At 40.4% G+C, this 16,240-nt stretch overlaps 1 protein-coding gene across 1 annotated transcript in view; it reads left to right on the top strand.

Moving 5' to 3' along the window:
* The window catches only part of Grxcr2 (glutaredoxin and cysteine rich domain containing 2), a 41,622-nt gene extending 33,420 nt beyond the window's left edge, over nucleotides 1–8,202 (top strand). The window contains exons 3-4 of the mRNA XM_023715298.1: nucleotides 539–766; nucleotides 6,824–8,202. Of these exons, the coding sequence (XP_023571066.1) occupies nucleotides 539–766; nucleotides 6,824–7,006 (411 nt within the window). The 3' untranslated portion in view covers nucleotides 7,007–8,202. The remainder of the gene's footprint in view (nucleotides 1–538; nucleotides 767–6,823) is intronic.
* Nucleotides 8,203–16,240: the final 8,038 nt, after the last annotated feature.

The raw sequence follows: 16,240 nt of genomic DNA, 5'->3' as shown, positions 1-16,240 counted from the left end.
TTTTTTTTTTTTTTTTGGTGGAACCAGGGATTGAACTCAGACCCTTGCACTTGCCAGGGAAGCACTTATTCTACTGAGCCATCTCCCTGGCTCCTGCTGGTAAAATTCTTATCATGATATCTGACACAGAATTGGTACTCCATGAATGATGTCTACTAATATTATGTATGCATAGAAAAGATGAGAGTTATATTCATACAAAAGAGCTTCTTTGCATTTATGAAGCACTCATTATGTCTAGCCCTGTGTTGATTGCTGTGGTATGTGGAAGCTCTAGACCTTGCCATCTGGAATCTTACACTCAGAGTAGTTGAGATTTGATTGTTAGCATGAAAGCAAAGAAAGAATCTGGCTTTCATAGCTGTTAGAAAGAATAAACAAGCCATGCAATGAACTGTAGCTTCGGAGTCTGATGGGACTGCAAGTATTGGCTGACAGAAACCTCTTTTCTCCTGTTGCTTGGGGTGTGAATAGGTCCTGCAAGCCTGTGCATGGTGATTGATGGAGAAGATTTCATGCTAATTCTCTGTTTCTCTAGACCCCCCCTATCATAGATTTTGGAAAGATAATCATTTACACAAATAACCTGAAAATCATTCGAACCCCAATGGAAAAGAGGGACTTCATGAAGAAAATTCTCCAGAAGGGAGAGGAGGCTGACGGAGAGTCTCTGATGAGCAAGGAAGAAGGCTATGGAGACAGAGACCAGAATGATGGGTCTTTGGTGGAGGCAGAAGGCGCGCTCCCCCCTGGTCGGTACACACAGGTACGTCTGGGTGCCGGCCTGTCCAACTTGGTAGGGCAGGCCCTGCAACAATGGTCTCCAGACTGTTTTGGTTGTGAACTATTTAAGTAAAAGCTTTTAAATAAGATACTTTAAATGCCATGGATGTAAAGGAATTTTATTTTATTTCTTTTTTTTTGTAAAGGAATTTTAATACCTTTTATGCCATTAACAAGAGTTAAGTCTATACTTCAAATATTCATAATCTTTTTGGCTAAGTGCTTTTCAGATCTCATTAGATGCTTCTTGTTTTCACTGTACAGCATGGCTTATGAACAGTAAGTTCTAGAGGTGGAAAGAAAGTCAGTTATGTCTTGTCCTTATGGGTTCACTTATGCTTCTATTATTGGTATTACCCTCAATGCACAGCCTCCTTGAAGACACGGTTGATGCCATATGTCCATTTTGGTGATTATTTAGTTAAAATTAAGCAGTATCATTTGTGCATGTGTCCAGGCATAGGTAAATTGTAGTGTGTTGTAATATACTGAAAGTGAACAAACGATCTGTATGAATTTCATGTGTCTCTGGGGTCCCTGGGCTGGCTGACTTAGTGAAGCTGTTCGTGTTAACTAGGTTATTAAAAATTGGTATAAAAATTTCTTTAGAAACCTTAGTAGAGCTTACTTTCTTGCCTATTTTTAGATAAAGTAGATATAAATAGCTATAAAGTTTTTTCCCTCTAGCATATGCCACCTTGGAAACCATCACTTAGGCATGCTCAGACAAAAGACAGGGGAAAAGAAGGCTGGCATTTATTCGTTTGCAGTTTAAGTTGGAGGTAGAGAGCCAATTTTGATGAATTTAAACTAAGAGGGGGAAAAAACTTGGGTAGTAGGAGAAATGAATTTTCTGTCTCCTAAATCCAATCCATTGGGATTTGAAACATGATGTTGGACTCACTCTTGTCACCTTGGGTTGGTATGGAAAAATTAGCAAGGTGCTTTCTAGAACATGAGTGATCTCTCTCCCCTGGGAAGGTCGTGAGGTTAGAGTTGGTCTTTGACTGATGGCATTAGGCCAAGATACCCAGGATTCTCTCTTAGCTCATTTCTCTTACTTTGCACAACCTCTTTAGAATCCACTTTCTTCTCCTCTCCTTTCTTTTCACCCTCCCTGCACCCCAGCACAAGGCACTTGGACTCCAGCCAAAGATGCCTAAAGTTTAGTTTACCATCTGCTCACATTTCCTTCCAACTTGGTATTACCCTTAATAAAGTTGTCTTGACACAAAAGTCTGATTCCATCATCTACTTCTTACACCTCTCACCCCTCACAGCTTTTCATATCCTCTTTCTTGGACATTTCTTTTGTTACTGGACAAAAATACCTTGCACCCTTACCACTTAAGGGATGACAGGTTTATTTGGCTCATGATTTCAAAAGATTGAATCCATGATCATTTGTCAGGAATATCATGGCCAAAGGGCATCACAGATGAAAGCTGCTTAGTGCATTGTGGTCAAAAAGCAGAGCAGGGAAACAAGGCCAAAGAGGAAGGGACCTTATAAAGAGTACAAAGGACCATATAAGAGTACAAAGTCACACCTCTGTTCCCACCCAGACACACCCAGAGTGTGCTTTACTAATCTCCTAGGCCACTCCCAAGACAATGAAGCTTAACTGTCAAGATAAAGCCAGAAGTCCTTGTTTATTCTAGAAAGCTCTGCTGGCCTCTCCAGCCTTATCTCTCACACATTTCTCCTCATGATCTCTGCCCCAGACACTGTCCACCTATCAATCCCTCATAGGTTTTTTTCTTTTTCTGATGAAAGAAAGTCCCCTCTGCCTAGACATTTTCTTAGGTTCTCTGCTGGGCTCTTTTGCCTTCTGTGCTGGATGCCAAGTGGGGGCCTCACTCTTTCAGAAAACTCTTGCTTGGCTTCCACGAGGATAACTTCCTGACTTGGCTGGGCCAGTCAGAGGACTCTGCCCATCTCCTCACAGTCGTAATCTTTCATTTATGTGGTTATTTGGTTAATGGTTGATCTGATTCCTTAGGACTGGGCTTCCATGAGGGCAGGGGCCATGCTTGTATTGCTTGCAAAATTGTAGCTCTAGTGCCAAGAAAAACAGAGCTCAGCATATAATGCATGCTCAGTAAACATTAAATATTTGTGCAAAGATATTAGAATTTGGGACCAAAGTACCAGCTGGTAAGAAATACTCTACTATTGTTCTCTATTATTTTCTAGGCAGAATTATTAAGACGCTAACAAGGCAGCAGGCAGACAAATGAACATTGTGATCTGATGCATTATTTCCCCACCTAAAATTCTTTAATTACATCATTTCTCCCACATATTGCAACCCTGGGAGCACACATGTTCAGAAGAGGGCCACAAATGGTAAAATGAAAGTCACACTGCCCACCTGAATGAAAAAGCAGCAGCAGGCCTGATATGACAATTACCTTTAAATTCAATTGGAAGGGATCTGCGTTTTTTAGCGGTAAAGCTGTAAACTAGGACAGAACTGTGCAGTAGAAGGTTGCCGTGAAAGGTTATACTTCACTTGTCTGTCCTTTAAACTCTGTTTTAAATTACTGTTTGTTTGCCCAATCCTCATGCAATAAATGGCCTTACAAGTTTTATTCCAAAGGAGAGGGTCAAAGAACGTCAAGGAGCCCCTTCTGGCAGAGAGACTCTTTGTTCTGTTACACAGAGCAGAGAAGTGGCAAGAGCCTGATGAAAGAGCAGGGCAGGGCTGAAAGCCAGGCCATGCTTGAACCTCTACATCAACTAGAGAAGAAAAAGAGAAGAATAATTGAATTGGGCCACAGTAAAATGTGCAAGGGAAAAATATCTGGCTCTGTGCTCAGTGCACCTGAGGCTATAAATCATTTGTCCTTAGTTAAGCTTTATGTGATCTCACCTCTCAGGTAACTGTAATAATGTTGATGGTGGTGATAATAACAACAGCTGCCATGTACTGAGAGCTCACAGTAGCTGGGTACCACGTCCAGTGCATTTCACGTAACAGCCCATTTCATTCTCACAAGGCTCCCGAGAAGCAGGTGTTACTAATAGTCTCAGTCTGTGACAGGGGAAACTGAGGCTCAGAGAGGTTCAGTAACTTGCTCCAGGCTACATGTCCTTTGTTTGCCAAACTCATGATCACATGTGCTGCTCTACAGTCTTCAGACTGGCTGCATAAGCTTTTGAGTCTCTGAGGAATGCTAATATCTCTCTCTTTGGCCATCAGGCCAGGAAGAGGTGGATTGAATGGGTTGGTCAGATTCTAGAACCTAAGCTTAGCTGTGTGGCTATATTTTATATTCTCCCATGAAAGATTTCCTGAGAAGACTTTTTGAAAACACTGAGAAAGGAAGAGAGGGTCTTACATATTTTATGCTTTATGTAAAAGGGGTTCTTTGGATACTTGTTCAATTAATGAAATGATTAAGAGCATGATGAGGATAAGTGATTTAAGAGAATGGTAGTCCAGGATGAGGATGGAAACTCTAGTGCAATCCCTGATAATATGCCCTAGAGCCATGTCACGTTGGATGTCATTTGATTGAAAATTTGGGGCCAGGGAGATATCTCAGTAGAATAAGCGCTTGCCTACCAAGTGCAAGGGCCTGCGTCAAATCCCCAGTTCTGTGAAAAAAAAAAAAAAAAAAAGGAAATTTGTTTTTGTTCTCTACAATAAGGTTCACCAAGTCATTCCACAATATCTGACCTGGCATTTTATGCAAATGAATTTTTGGCTTACATGTGTGGCATGATGGCAGTGTTTATTGTACTTTCTTTGGCAATGTCAGTTTATATCACTGATATCTCACTGGAATCAAACACAAAACATAAAACATACTTGATGTAGCAGAAAAATGGATCATGGCAGTTTTCTTGAAGAATATTTTGGCAAACACATTTATTATGGATACTTTTATAATAAGGAAAGAAATTTCTCCATTGTTAATTTACTATATTAAATGTGGCAACAATCAGTAAAATATTAACAAATGAGTACACAGACATAATGAGTTACTTGCCCATTGAGTAATCACTTCCATTCCCAAAATCTAGTGTCAATTAAATTGAATACCATCCTAAGCATTTAACAACATGATGGAGCCATTTTTGAAACTTCCATTTTCCCTTTCAGACATTTTTTTCATTCTTAGGTTATAAAACAAAGGTGTGTTAGCTGAGTGGACATGTCCAATGGCCCCCGCCTATCTTGCCCTTAGAATTTAAGAACTGGAATGGTTCTCTTCTCATCATTGTGAAAAACAAATATTGCAGTGGGCACTGTACTAGATATTCAGGAAGCAGTGGTGAAAAGGTCCTAGCCCCAGGCACTCTGTCTAGCCAGTGGGTGAGTTTGATAGAGTAGGAGATGGGTCCTTAGGAAGCAGTGCACGGCCCTGGGTGGGGCTCCTGGTGGGGAGGTGTGGCTGCCTGGAGGAAGAAGTGCTCAGCTAACTACTAGGAGCTGGCTGGCCTGGGATTGGGAAGGGTCCCTGGAGACCAAGTACAGAGAGGCCCAAAGACAAGAACCTGATAGAAGAAGTGACAAAAAATTAAATCAGCTAAGGAGACTGGGTTTTATCCTAAGGTTTCATCTAGAGGGCAAGTGTTCATTGAGAGTTTTCCTGAGTACTTTCCATGTTGTAACCACAACTGTAGACACTTAATAAGACTGGCACCAGTGGGAGAAGATGGTGCCCCAACAGGTAGGGCTCCCCCCTGAATTCATGGCCAGACTAGGTGGGCTTCTGGGCTAGGACTGTGAGTGAAGGATGGAGAAAAAGGATGGACTTGAGAAGATGTTTAGTGGATGGAATGGACAGGTCCTGTTAGTGCACGTGCCTGGTATTGATCTGGTGTCACCCTTACTTTATGGAGACTCACAGTTTATAAGGAGTATGAAATCGCCAGTTTCCTTGTGATGTCTTCAGGAAAAGGAAGACAATAGAAAAGAGTGTTTTCTGGAGAGTGAGAGTCAAGGACTATAGATTTATCAGCAAGGGTTAAAACATAACTGAATTTTATGGGGAACATGCAATATGCCAGAGAACATTGCATTTTCTTAAACTTGATCTTGAAGCTTCTAAGAAGTGAGAGTACTATCATTCCCATTTCACAAGTAGAGCTGCAGATTGGGTGAGGCTAAGAGGACTGTCCAAACTGTGCAGCTGATCTCAGACAATAGCCTTGGTCCTAGTCCAGAGCGCAGAGGCTCCAGAGCACAGAGCACAGAGGTCTTGATCTCTGGGCTTTACAGAGTTCTCAAAGAGAATAAAATATTTCATATTTCAGAGCTAGCTTTTTCTTTCTTTTTTTTTTTTTTTTTTTTTTGGCGGTACCAGGGATCAAACTCAGGACTTTCAGGCAAGCACTTATTCCAGCTAGGTTTTGAAGACTAGTGAATTAATTATCTACTTAGTCTCTTAAGTCGCACACTCTTTCTGGAGCATGGGGCAGGATGACTGTGAGGAGGACTGTGGACATAGTTGTTAGGAGGGTAAATACTGGTGCTCAGTCCCCTGAGATCAACATCTATTCTCTCCTCTTCCACACTGAGCATTTAGCATCAGCCATTAGCATCTCAGTTCCTCATTTTCCCAAGTATAGCACAGGGGTGAGAGTACTCATTCTATTTCCCTGGGATGTTGTGAGAATTAGATGGATTGATACCCGGAAGGCCTTTGAACAAGCTGGCACCTACCAGGCATGCTGCAAGAGTTCACTATTAGTATCTGGCAGTGGGGCAGATAAAGTCTTTTCCCCTAATGGAACTCACAGAGAGAATATGTCAAATGGTAACAAGGGTGATGAAGAATGTGACTTCTCAGAATGCCAGATGTGCTGGCAGAGGATGTCATCTTAGCGATGTTTATCAGAGAAATCCTCTCTGGTAAAATAGCAGTGATTACTTTGTGTCTCAGCAAATGTCCTTGCAGGCATTCAGGGGGAAGCATTGTTCGCTGATTCTTTCCTACACTTTTCCGCCATGCAGTGCTATGTTGACTTATGTGGGTACACTGGACTTGAACAACTGCTCTGCTAAACCCTGACCTGTCTTTTGCAGGATGGGGAGCTTCCTGAGGACAACTGTTTCCACTGTCGAGGGTCCGGCAGTGCTACCTGCTCTCTGTGCCATGGCAGCAAGTTCTCAATGCTGGCTAACAGATTTAAGGAGTCCTACCGGGCCCTGAGGTGTCCTGCCTGCAACGAAAATGGCCTGCAACCTTGTCAGATTTGCAATCAATAGCTGTGGTTCTTCCATGTCCACTTTTATTGCACCCTTCCTAATATTTTTTCTAATAAACTGTCCCCTCCTCTCTGCTCTCTTAGCAAGGAAGTCAATGCAATTGCAGTTGCTTCCACTGCTAGCAAAACTCAGTTATTGGATGACATTTCATGAGGCTGGAAACATCTCCATGTAGGTCTAAGTAGCAGGGGCATTTTCTAATTAGTCAGATTTGAGACTGGTTCTAAAATGATCTTCCCAGAAATGTGTGCATATATCTCATTTTATATAGCTGAGTTTTCTCCTTGCACCAGTGAACAAATAAATGTACACTTCAGGCAGCAGGTTAAAGTCATTTTCTGGTAGGGAGTTATTTTGCAAAATTATTCAAAGAGAAAGGAATAAAAAGATTTCTGATGAACTGAATTCCTGTTACTTATGGTGCATCTGAAATTGTCGTTGGTCAAATTGAATTTTTAATTAAGCAGAAGAGGGAAGGGACAGCTAATGGTGAATACTCTGGCAGGCCACAACAAGCAAAAACAGTGTGCTCATTCTGGAGAGAGGCAAGCTGAGCAGACCCTTCCTTCCTTCCAAGTCTCTTCTGAGTGCTGCTCTTGGGTAACATCCATGCAGGCTGAGAACAGTACCAGTTCCTTAGGTCAAGATGAGCTAAGACAATGTTGCCTGCCTCTAACAGTTGAGGTTACAAGCCAAGTCAAAGGCACTTATAAATTTGGTGCTCGAGTATGTGTGTATGATGAGACTTCTTCCAGTCTCTGAATGATTACCAAATAAACAAATCTGTTGTAAGCATGATAATTTAGCCACAATTTCTTTGTAAAGGACTGCAGATATGTTACAGGTATCTACTGGAAACTTCTGAGAGAGAAACTAACCAATGCTGATTTTTAGCAGTTACAATTCTACTGTTTATGGATGCACTTAGTAAGGATGATTCTTTCCTCTCAAAGTTGGTCAGAAAAATTTAAAAAACACTTTTGTTAATAAACTTTTGTATCTCTAACACCCACTCCCATATCCCTTGAGAATAATATTGCAAAATCTGTTATCTCCCATGCCCTTGTGAATAGCACTGTAAAAGCTGTTGCCTATTGAGGCTTGTTGCTTTTCTAGGATAATGATTTTGATTTCATAACTCAATGATTTTTCAATATTTGTTTATTATTCTCTAATAGTCAGCTGCTAAAATAATACAGGAATGTAATTTTTTGGGGCAATATAAATACTTCTAATAAAGAGGCTGAACATGTTTTCCAAAGCCATGAAGAGTGTACCTGGTGTCTCTCTCACTTACTGGCCATCTATGCTTCAGCACGCAGTGGTCTCCTACCTCCATTTTTTCTTCTTGTTGCTATGGACTCTTCTGCCTTCCTACACACACACACACACACACACACACACACACACACACACACACAAAGTGAAGTCAAGAGACCCTTATGTATTTGCTGCTTTTTAACAGGAATACTTGGCCACACATAGAGTTTCAGGACAATACTGCTAGTTTGCTGTACCATTACCCAGAAAGCCTTTGACTTTCTGGTATCTCATGAATCTTACAGTTTTAGTAGAGGACAGATATATGTAAAGAAATAATTAAAACACAGTGTGACTTAGTGGCTCTGACTTCAGGCTCAGTGTTGCACCATTTTCCCTTTTGTTTCTACAGCCTGGGGTGAGTAGGACTTCTACAGTTACTAATCTTTGCACCCAAGTCCTCCAAAATAGTCCCTGTGTTTGAGACATCTACAGTAGGGCTTCTGTCTTCCTGATTGGATGCCAACTCATATACATGTTTGGAGCAGGGGTGGATCATGGTCCATTTTTTTTTTTTTTTTTAAAGCAGGCCACTCTGGATGCTGTTTTGAGAGAAGACAGTTATAGGCAAAGGGTGAATGTGGGAGGCAGCTAGGAGACTGTTGCTATAATGCTTGAGCTAATGCAGTAAAAAGCAGTCAAACTGTGGATTTATAGTATTTTGAAAGTACAACCACAGGATTCATCTATAGTTCCTTACTTGTGGAAATAATATTTATTATCCCCTTTATGCAAACTATATAAACCTAAATTCTTTCCTACTGATAGAGGTATGTTTGCACTAAAATATTCTGTTTCTAATTTGTAAGCTATAAATATTTGCCAGTGGGTTGATGTAGGAAGGAAGCCCCTCCTGATGCTCATCTCAGTCCAATAAGTCTATATTTATAATCCCAAAAATACATTATTGGGATCCCACCAATCTACCACACCCAATGCAACCCACAGCAAAAGTAAAAATACTAAAGCATATTTATAATTGTGGAGAGACAAGGGGTCCCAAGTCTAGCCACAAAGATGGCTTTCCAGAACAAAAGGGCTGACCCAGGGTCACACCTAGGTTTTATTCAGTTGTGAAGGAAGAGTGGCTTGAGGATGAATGACTGAGAATTGTGGGAAGAAGGTGAGTACTATGAACTGAGCTAGGAAGGTAACTTACATGTACCTGTCATATGCAGAGAGAATATACAGAAAAAGTAATCTGCATTATACTATATATTGAGATAGTATCTAATGTTTTGGGGTCCAGTGTTTCAGCTTTGGTGTGTAATCTTTCAAGACCCAGGAAGTCATAGTCTATACCTCAAGGCTTGATCCCAGCTGACAGTGTGGAGCACTGGCTCTTTATCCTGTCTTGACCTGACTCATATCAAAGAGTAACGGGTGTGGATTTTCAGAGCAACACGCAACGCATGCGGTCCTCAGAGACTACCACCAGCACCTCCGCTAGAGCAACATACATTGCTTAAGGCCAATTGAAGGGATAAAGAGAAGTCCTAGCCAGCTCTGTATATACCAATACAAGGAAATAGGGTCAGGCTCAGCCCAAATGGAGACAATTGCTCTTCTTTCAAGGAGAGCTGCTCAGGTGGTCCTCCACAAGTTGGGAAGAATTGAGATAAGCTTAGGGCAAAGTTAGCCAATTGGCATTCTTAGTAATAGAGAATGCTTTAGAGATAGAAACAAACATGAAAATTTAAAAAATCATCATGATGATGCTGTAATCACTCATATAATCCCAATATTTAGGAGACTGGCAGTAGGACTGGCTCTAGTTTGAGGTCAGACTGGGCTACTGTTATGATTTGGGTCTAGTTGTCCCCACAAAGCCTCATGTAAGTTATGGGGCAGGCTTCTAGAGCTTGTGATTAACTCACAATCCACTGGGATTATGGATGTGAGTGCTGCTGGGATTATGGGTGTGAGTACTGCACCCAGCCTGGGGTGGATAGTCCGAACGCAACTTAAGGGAGATGCTTTCTGTAGCTATTGTTGCTGCTATTCCTCCCTTTTGCTCTTGTTGTTTTGCTGCCTTCTGCCTCCATGAACTGCTGTCCTCTGCCATGTACCAGTCTGCCTTAGAGCCAGCTGAGAATGGACTAGAAACTCCAGTAGCTAATTAATGAGATCGAAATCCATGGCTTTAGCCAAATCAGTTTGGACTCACAAAGTGAGAAAAATGCTATTGATAACCATTGGAACTTATTCTTGTGACTTTTGCTGCCTCTGCTTGGCCAGTTTATCTGGGCCTGGCTTGGTGACTGTGTATGAAGTCTATTTACTTAACAAGTACATGTCAGCCTTAATGTGCAGAGGGCCATGTTTTAAGCATTTCTTGCCTTCCACTTCCTTGAATTATCTTAACAATGAAATTAAAAAGCTCACTGATCACACCTTAGTTCCATATATTCTGGGGATACCAGACCCACTTGGAGTGAATAGCAGGCACTTTTTGTGTAAACCCCACAAACTTTGGCTTTCATAGGCCATTGGGAAGTTAAACTGCACTGCAAATGGTACAGGCATCTGGACTGATAGTGCATAGTAGTAATGAGACAGCAAGATTTCTTTTGTGGACTCTGCTAGTTGCTAAAATAGTCCAGCTGGTGCCTGCTTTTCCCTGCTTCCCATCTTGGCTTACTCCTACTCTTATTCTGTCAGCAGGATGACTCAGTTTTTTGGCCCCCATTCCCACCTGTAGCCCAGCCTCCAGGACTATCTGTACCTTACACATGGAGTCCTACATCCTTTCCCAGAGCTATGTTTCTTGGAAGACACTTGTGGTTTGAAAACAGTATATTCCTCTCCCTGTCTGTCTATAAGATTTTGTAAGGAAGGAAAGAGTACTCAGACCTTAAAACCTTTGTCTCTCTAGAGCAGCCCTGTATTTTTTTCTTATTTTTATTTTGGCTTCCAGGTAGAATATCTGTTGAAGTGTGAGTTGCACATTTAAACATTTTAGAAAACATTTTGCATTAACTTTGTGATCTACAATTTACTCTCCAAATTAAACTGACCCAAAACATCAATTAAGCTTAGGTCATAGGGAAGATTGTGTTTTCTCATTCTAAATCTTCTACAAATATGAATTGCTCTGGTAATATATTCATTTAATGAGTGCTAGTGATATTTCTTTAAAAAAATTTTGTGGTGCACTAGAGCTTATTCAGAGTGAACTTCATACTAAAAGTAAATCGGAAAGAAGTGTTCACAGTTTTTATCACCTGTCCTCATTAGTTGTGTCTCCTCATTTTCTAATTAAACATAGTAATTATAGGGAGTTCACATTCATGCAATTATGTGAGAGAGAAATGGAGTTATGGCAGTGTCAAAATTGTGGCATGTAATTACTGCCTGTGTTAAAGAACATGTATAATCCAAGGAAGAAAACACCTGGAACCACAATACAGTAAATCTTCCTCACTGCTTGAAAATCAGGGGAAGATAGGGGGTGGTGAAGTCATGGTTTGACAAAACTGGCATTAACCTTTAATCCCTCTTTTTTAAAAAACATTATGAGCTGTGTCTTTGTACAGCTCCTCCTAGGATCACTTTTATCTGGCTCCCAAGACCTCTTTCTCATCAATGATTCTTTCTCATAAGAGTGGGGCATCAATTTATACTGAGGTATAAATGACTTATAGAAAATTGACCATGTTTTCTTCTTTCAAGTTCAAAGTATTCCCTTTTTTGGAGGTATCTGTTATGTACAAGATATAAACAGCCACAAAAATGACAAATAATGTCTCCCTTCAAAGATATCATCAATTCATGGGGAACAAAAGATTTGAATGATTATTTGAAAAATAAAGTGATAGGGGTCAAGAAAGAATGAGAATAGAGAATAAACTATTTTTAAGTGTTGGGTTTCCTCATCAGCTATGAGACTATCCATTACTGTATCTCTAGCATCTTACCACATTGCCTGGCACAGAAGGTTTCAACAAAGACTTGGTAGAGATGATATTTGTAGAGATGATACTTGTAGAGATGATATTTGGTTTACCTGTAGGACCTTCTGTATATTATTGTCTTATGAGCTGATACATTAGGAAAAGTTCACAAATGAACAGCTTCTAAAGTGTCTTCCATTGTTCCCCACCTCCTGGGTTTCCTGTGTATAAATATTTCCTTGCCCTGAATATAGATTGGACCTAGTAATTTATTTCTAACAGTGGGATATGGCAAAAACGATGTGAAGTCACTTCTGAGATTAGATAATAAAAACCTATGACACCTTGCATGGCTTTTGTTGTTTGCTCTGCAGATGAAGCTGGGTGCATGTCATGAGGTACCCCCTGGAGAGATGTACGTGATAAGGAACAGCATGTGGCCACCAGCCAGAGGTCAAGGGAGGAGCTGAGCTCGCAGTCCACAATTCAGGAACTGAGTCTGGCCAATGACTATAGGAGTGAGTCTAGAAGGGACTCCTTCCCTAGTTGGACTTAAGATGACTGTATCCTGGGCTGACATCTTAACTGCAGCTGATGGGAGGTCTGGAGCCCAAGCCCTGCTCAGATCTCTGATCCATGGGATGGTAGGCTGTGAGATAATAAACATTTTGAGTCAGTAAGTTTTGGGATGATTCATTACACAGGAGTAGATAGCTAATACCAAATAGGCCACCTTTTTCTAGATCCATTAGTCCTTGGTGTCTAAAGGTTTTTTTGCACAGGAAGAATATTTGCAATGAGGAGTTCTTTGTTTAATTCTTAATTTATTATTATTTTTTGTTTTGTTTTGTTTGAGACAGGCTCTCACTATGTAGTGCAGGCTGCCCTTGAACTATTTATGTAGCCTATGCTGGACTCAGACTCATGATGATCCTCCTGCCTCAGCCCTCTGAGTGCTGGGATTATAGGTGTGCACTGTCATGCCTGGCTTTAATGGTTAATTTCTTAAGCTCATGAATCTGATACTCCAAACTGAAAACTGATTTTTCTTGAGGGCTTGAAACATTGATTACAAATGTAGTGGGAAAATCATTTTAAATAGTCTAGACTAGCTGTAATTATATTTTTAGAATGGCTTATCCTTTTAAACATTTAAAAAACCTACTTATGCACATGTAAAAAAAGATTACAGAATTTGTTACTATTGTCCCACTTAAATCTAAAGTGTCAATGTCATGGATTTTCTTATTTCTGTGCTTGCCTTTTTATGCTTGTTCTGATACACCCTAAGGGTTTCAGTGCTATTATTTTTCCCTTTCAGGGTCCCAAAATTCTTAACAGATCCAAAGAAAAGATTATCTTATCAGAACAGCTTTGAAGGAAGGACTTGGTATACTGACTGATTAATTCTTGGTCTGGGTTGTTTGTTTCTGCCAAAGTGAATCTCACCTAGAACACCTTTCTATGGTAAGCATTTCTATAGTTACATGACGTCTGTCATGCCAGTGAAACTATTTCAGACTTTATCTCATGCCTACGGTTTAATTTTACAGCCTAATATCTACCCCCTAATTTTTTTCAAGTTATCCCTTGGCCATTGTTATGTAATTGATTTTCCTGTCCTAATCAAATATGGATTTAGTCTCAGCATCTTGCTTCTTAGCACTGAGATGTCATTTCCTCAGAATGGGCGGACTGAGTCAACTGAGAGAATGGGTAGTTAGCATTCTCCTGGAGGTTATTTGGCAATTACTTACTTTATAAAACACTGAACCCCATTCTGGCTGGACCTGGGATTGTCCCAACTAAATAGCCCCTTTTTGTTCCTGATATCTATTTTTTTCTGGCACTAGCTAGTTTACCCTTTCCAATGTTGTTTTGTTTTGTTTCTTCAGCAGATAGTGAGACAGATGACTGTCTCAAAGGATAAAAGTTAATAGAATATAAAACTCTCCTAATGATTAAAATCAATAAAAGCACACATGGTCTATTATAGTCACCGTTTTCTCTAAAGTGACTTTTGGGGCAGACTTCACATTAACTTTCCTATTTTGAGTCATTTGGAATTGAAAGACATACACAAGGCTCATTATCCTCTGAGCTGTGAGTATCATGATGATGGTGATGGTGAATCTTTTTTAAAAAAATCTTTTTATTTATTTATTTGGTGCAGGGTCTCACTACAGAGCTCTGACTCTTAGTGAAGATATGTCATTTAAAAAAAGAAACACCGTGGGCAAGGCCAAGCTGTGTAATATCCTTGAAAGCACACTGGGATGATGAAAACCCTAAAAAACAAGAGGATGTTATCACTACAGGAGTGAATGGAAAGGTCCAGGGCTTCATAGAAGTGACCACAGCTTGGGCGCCCAGTCTCTGGTTTTGACTTGGTTCTACAGCTGATTTTGTTTTTCTTTTGTTTTGTGTACTTTTAAAAAAAAAATGTATTTAGTACAGGGTCTCACTACACAGATCAGACTTGGAATGATCCTCCTGTTTTCAGCCTCCCAAGTGCTAGGATTACAGGCATGTGCCACCATTTCCAGTCTCAGTCACTGTTTCAGTGAGCCCTGGAGGTGGGGTAGGTACAGTATGCCAGGAATTGAACCCTGGTCCCTGAGCCTGCCTAAGCAGGTGCTTTAATCTGCTGAGCTATCTGGCCAGCCCTGTACTTTTATTTAACAGTAAAAATTTGTCACCAGATATTCAGTGGTGGATGCTTTCTGTTTGCCCCCTATCTTTTATGCACTGACCTTATCGTCCTTGAAAACATTCTTGCAGTATATGGCAAAAAATGATGATGGAGAAAGGCTCTACATTTTCCCCCCATATTTTAGGGAAGGTTCTACAGGGTGTTCAGGATCTCACTACTACATTTTTTTTTTTTAATATCCTAAATCATGGAATTAGCTATCCTTCAAGGGATTCTGTTTCCCCCTTGTAGAAAATAATGTTAAACTCCAGGAGCAAAGGAGGTCTGTGGGATGTGCCCTACACCAGGGTGCTGTTGATGTTGCTGTTGGATCCCTCAGAGCTGAAAAATATATTTAAAGAATATTATGGGGCTGGGGAGATAGCTCAGTAGAATAAACGCGTGCCTGGCAAGCACAAGGTCAAGAGTTCAATCCCCAGTCCCACAAAAAAAAAAAAAAAAAAAAAAAAAAAAAAAAAAAGGATATTATTATTTCACATTTGTCTCAGTTACTCTTTTCTCATTACTGGGAAAAAAATACCCAGCACCCAAAATGAAGGCAGAAAAGGTTTATGTAGCTCACAGTCAGTGGAGATGTCGGTTCATACTCAGCTGGCTCCAAGGCAGAGGGCAGCAGATGTTCATGGTGGCCCCAAAGAGCAAGAAATCAAAAGTAAATGGGAGGAGTAACAGCAACAATGGCAAAAGATTTCCTCCCGTCTTTGGGTTTTGGGTTTGGTTTGCTCTTCTTTTTCTAGTTGTTGAAGGTGCGGCATTAGGGTAGTTATTTGTTCCCATTCTGTTTTCCTAATGTGTGAGTTCACAGCTATGAATTTCCCTCTGAGAACTGCTTTCGTCATATCCCATAAATTCTGATAAGATGTGCTTGAATTTTCATTAAATTGTAGATATTGTTGAATTTCTTGTTTAATTTCATCTGTGACCCATTGGCTACTGAGTAGGGTGTCATTTAACTTCCATATATTTAACATTTTTTTCTGGCTTCTTTTGTCATTTATTTCCAGTTTCATTGTACTGTGGTCAGATAATATGCATGGGATAATTTCTGTTCTCTTGCATATACTTAAGCATGACCTATGGACGAGCATGTGGTCTATTTTAGAAAATGACCCATGTGCAGCTGAGAAAAATGTGTATTCAGCTGTGTTTGGGTGGAATACTCTGTATATCAATACTTGATGAAAAGTACCTGTCCCATATTATGCCTAAGATGTTTGATATGCAGACTGATAGTGAGGTTAAGCTTAACAGCCTAAGTTGTATGGTAATAACAATAAGCTTGTCTTCTGGATGGTTAACAACCTAAGT

This window comes from Octodon degus, unplaced genomic scaffold, assembly GCF_000260255.1.
Source record: "Octodon degus isolate 3935 unplaced genomic scaffold, OctDeg1.0 scaffold00040, whole genome shotgun sequence".
Taxonomy (NCBI): Eukaryota; Metazoa; Chordata; class Mammalia; order Rodentia; family Octodontidae; genus Octodon; species Octodon degus.
This window is presented reverse-complemented; position numbering and strand designations above follow the sequence as displayed.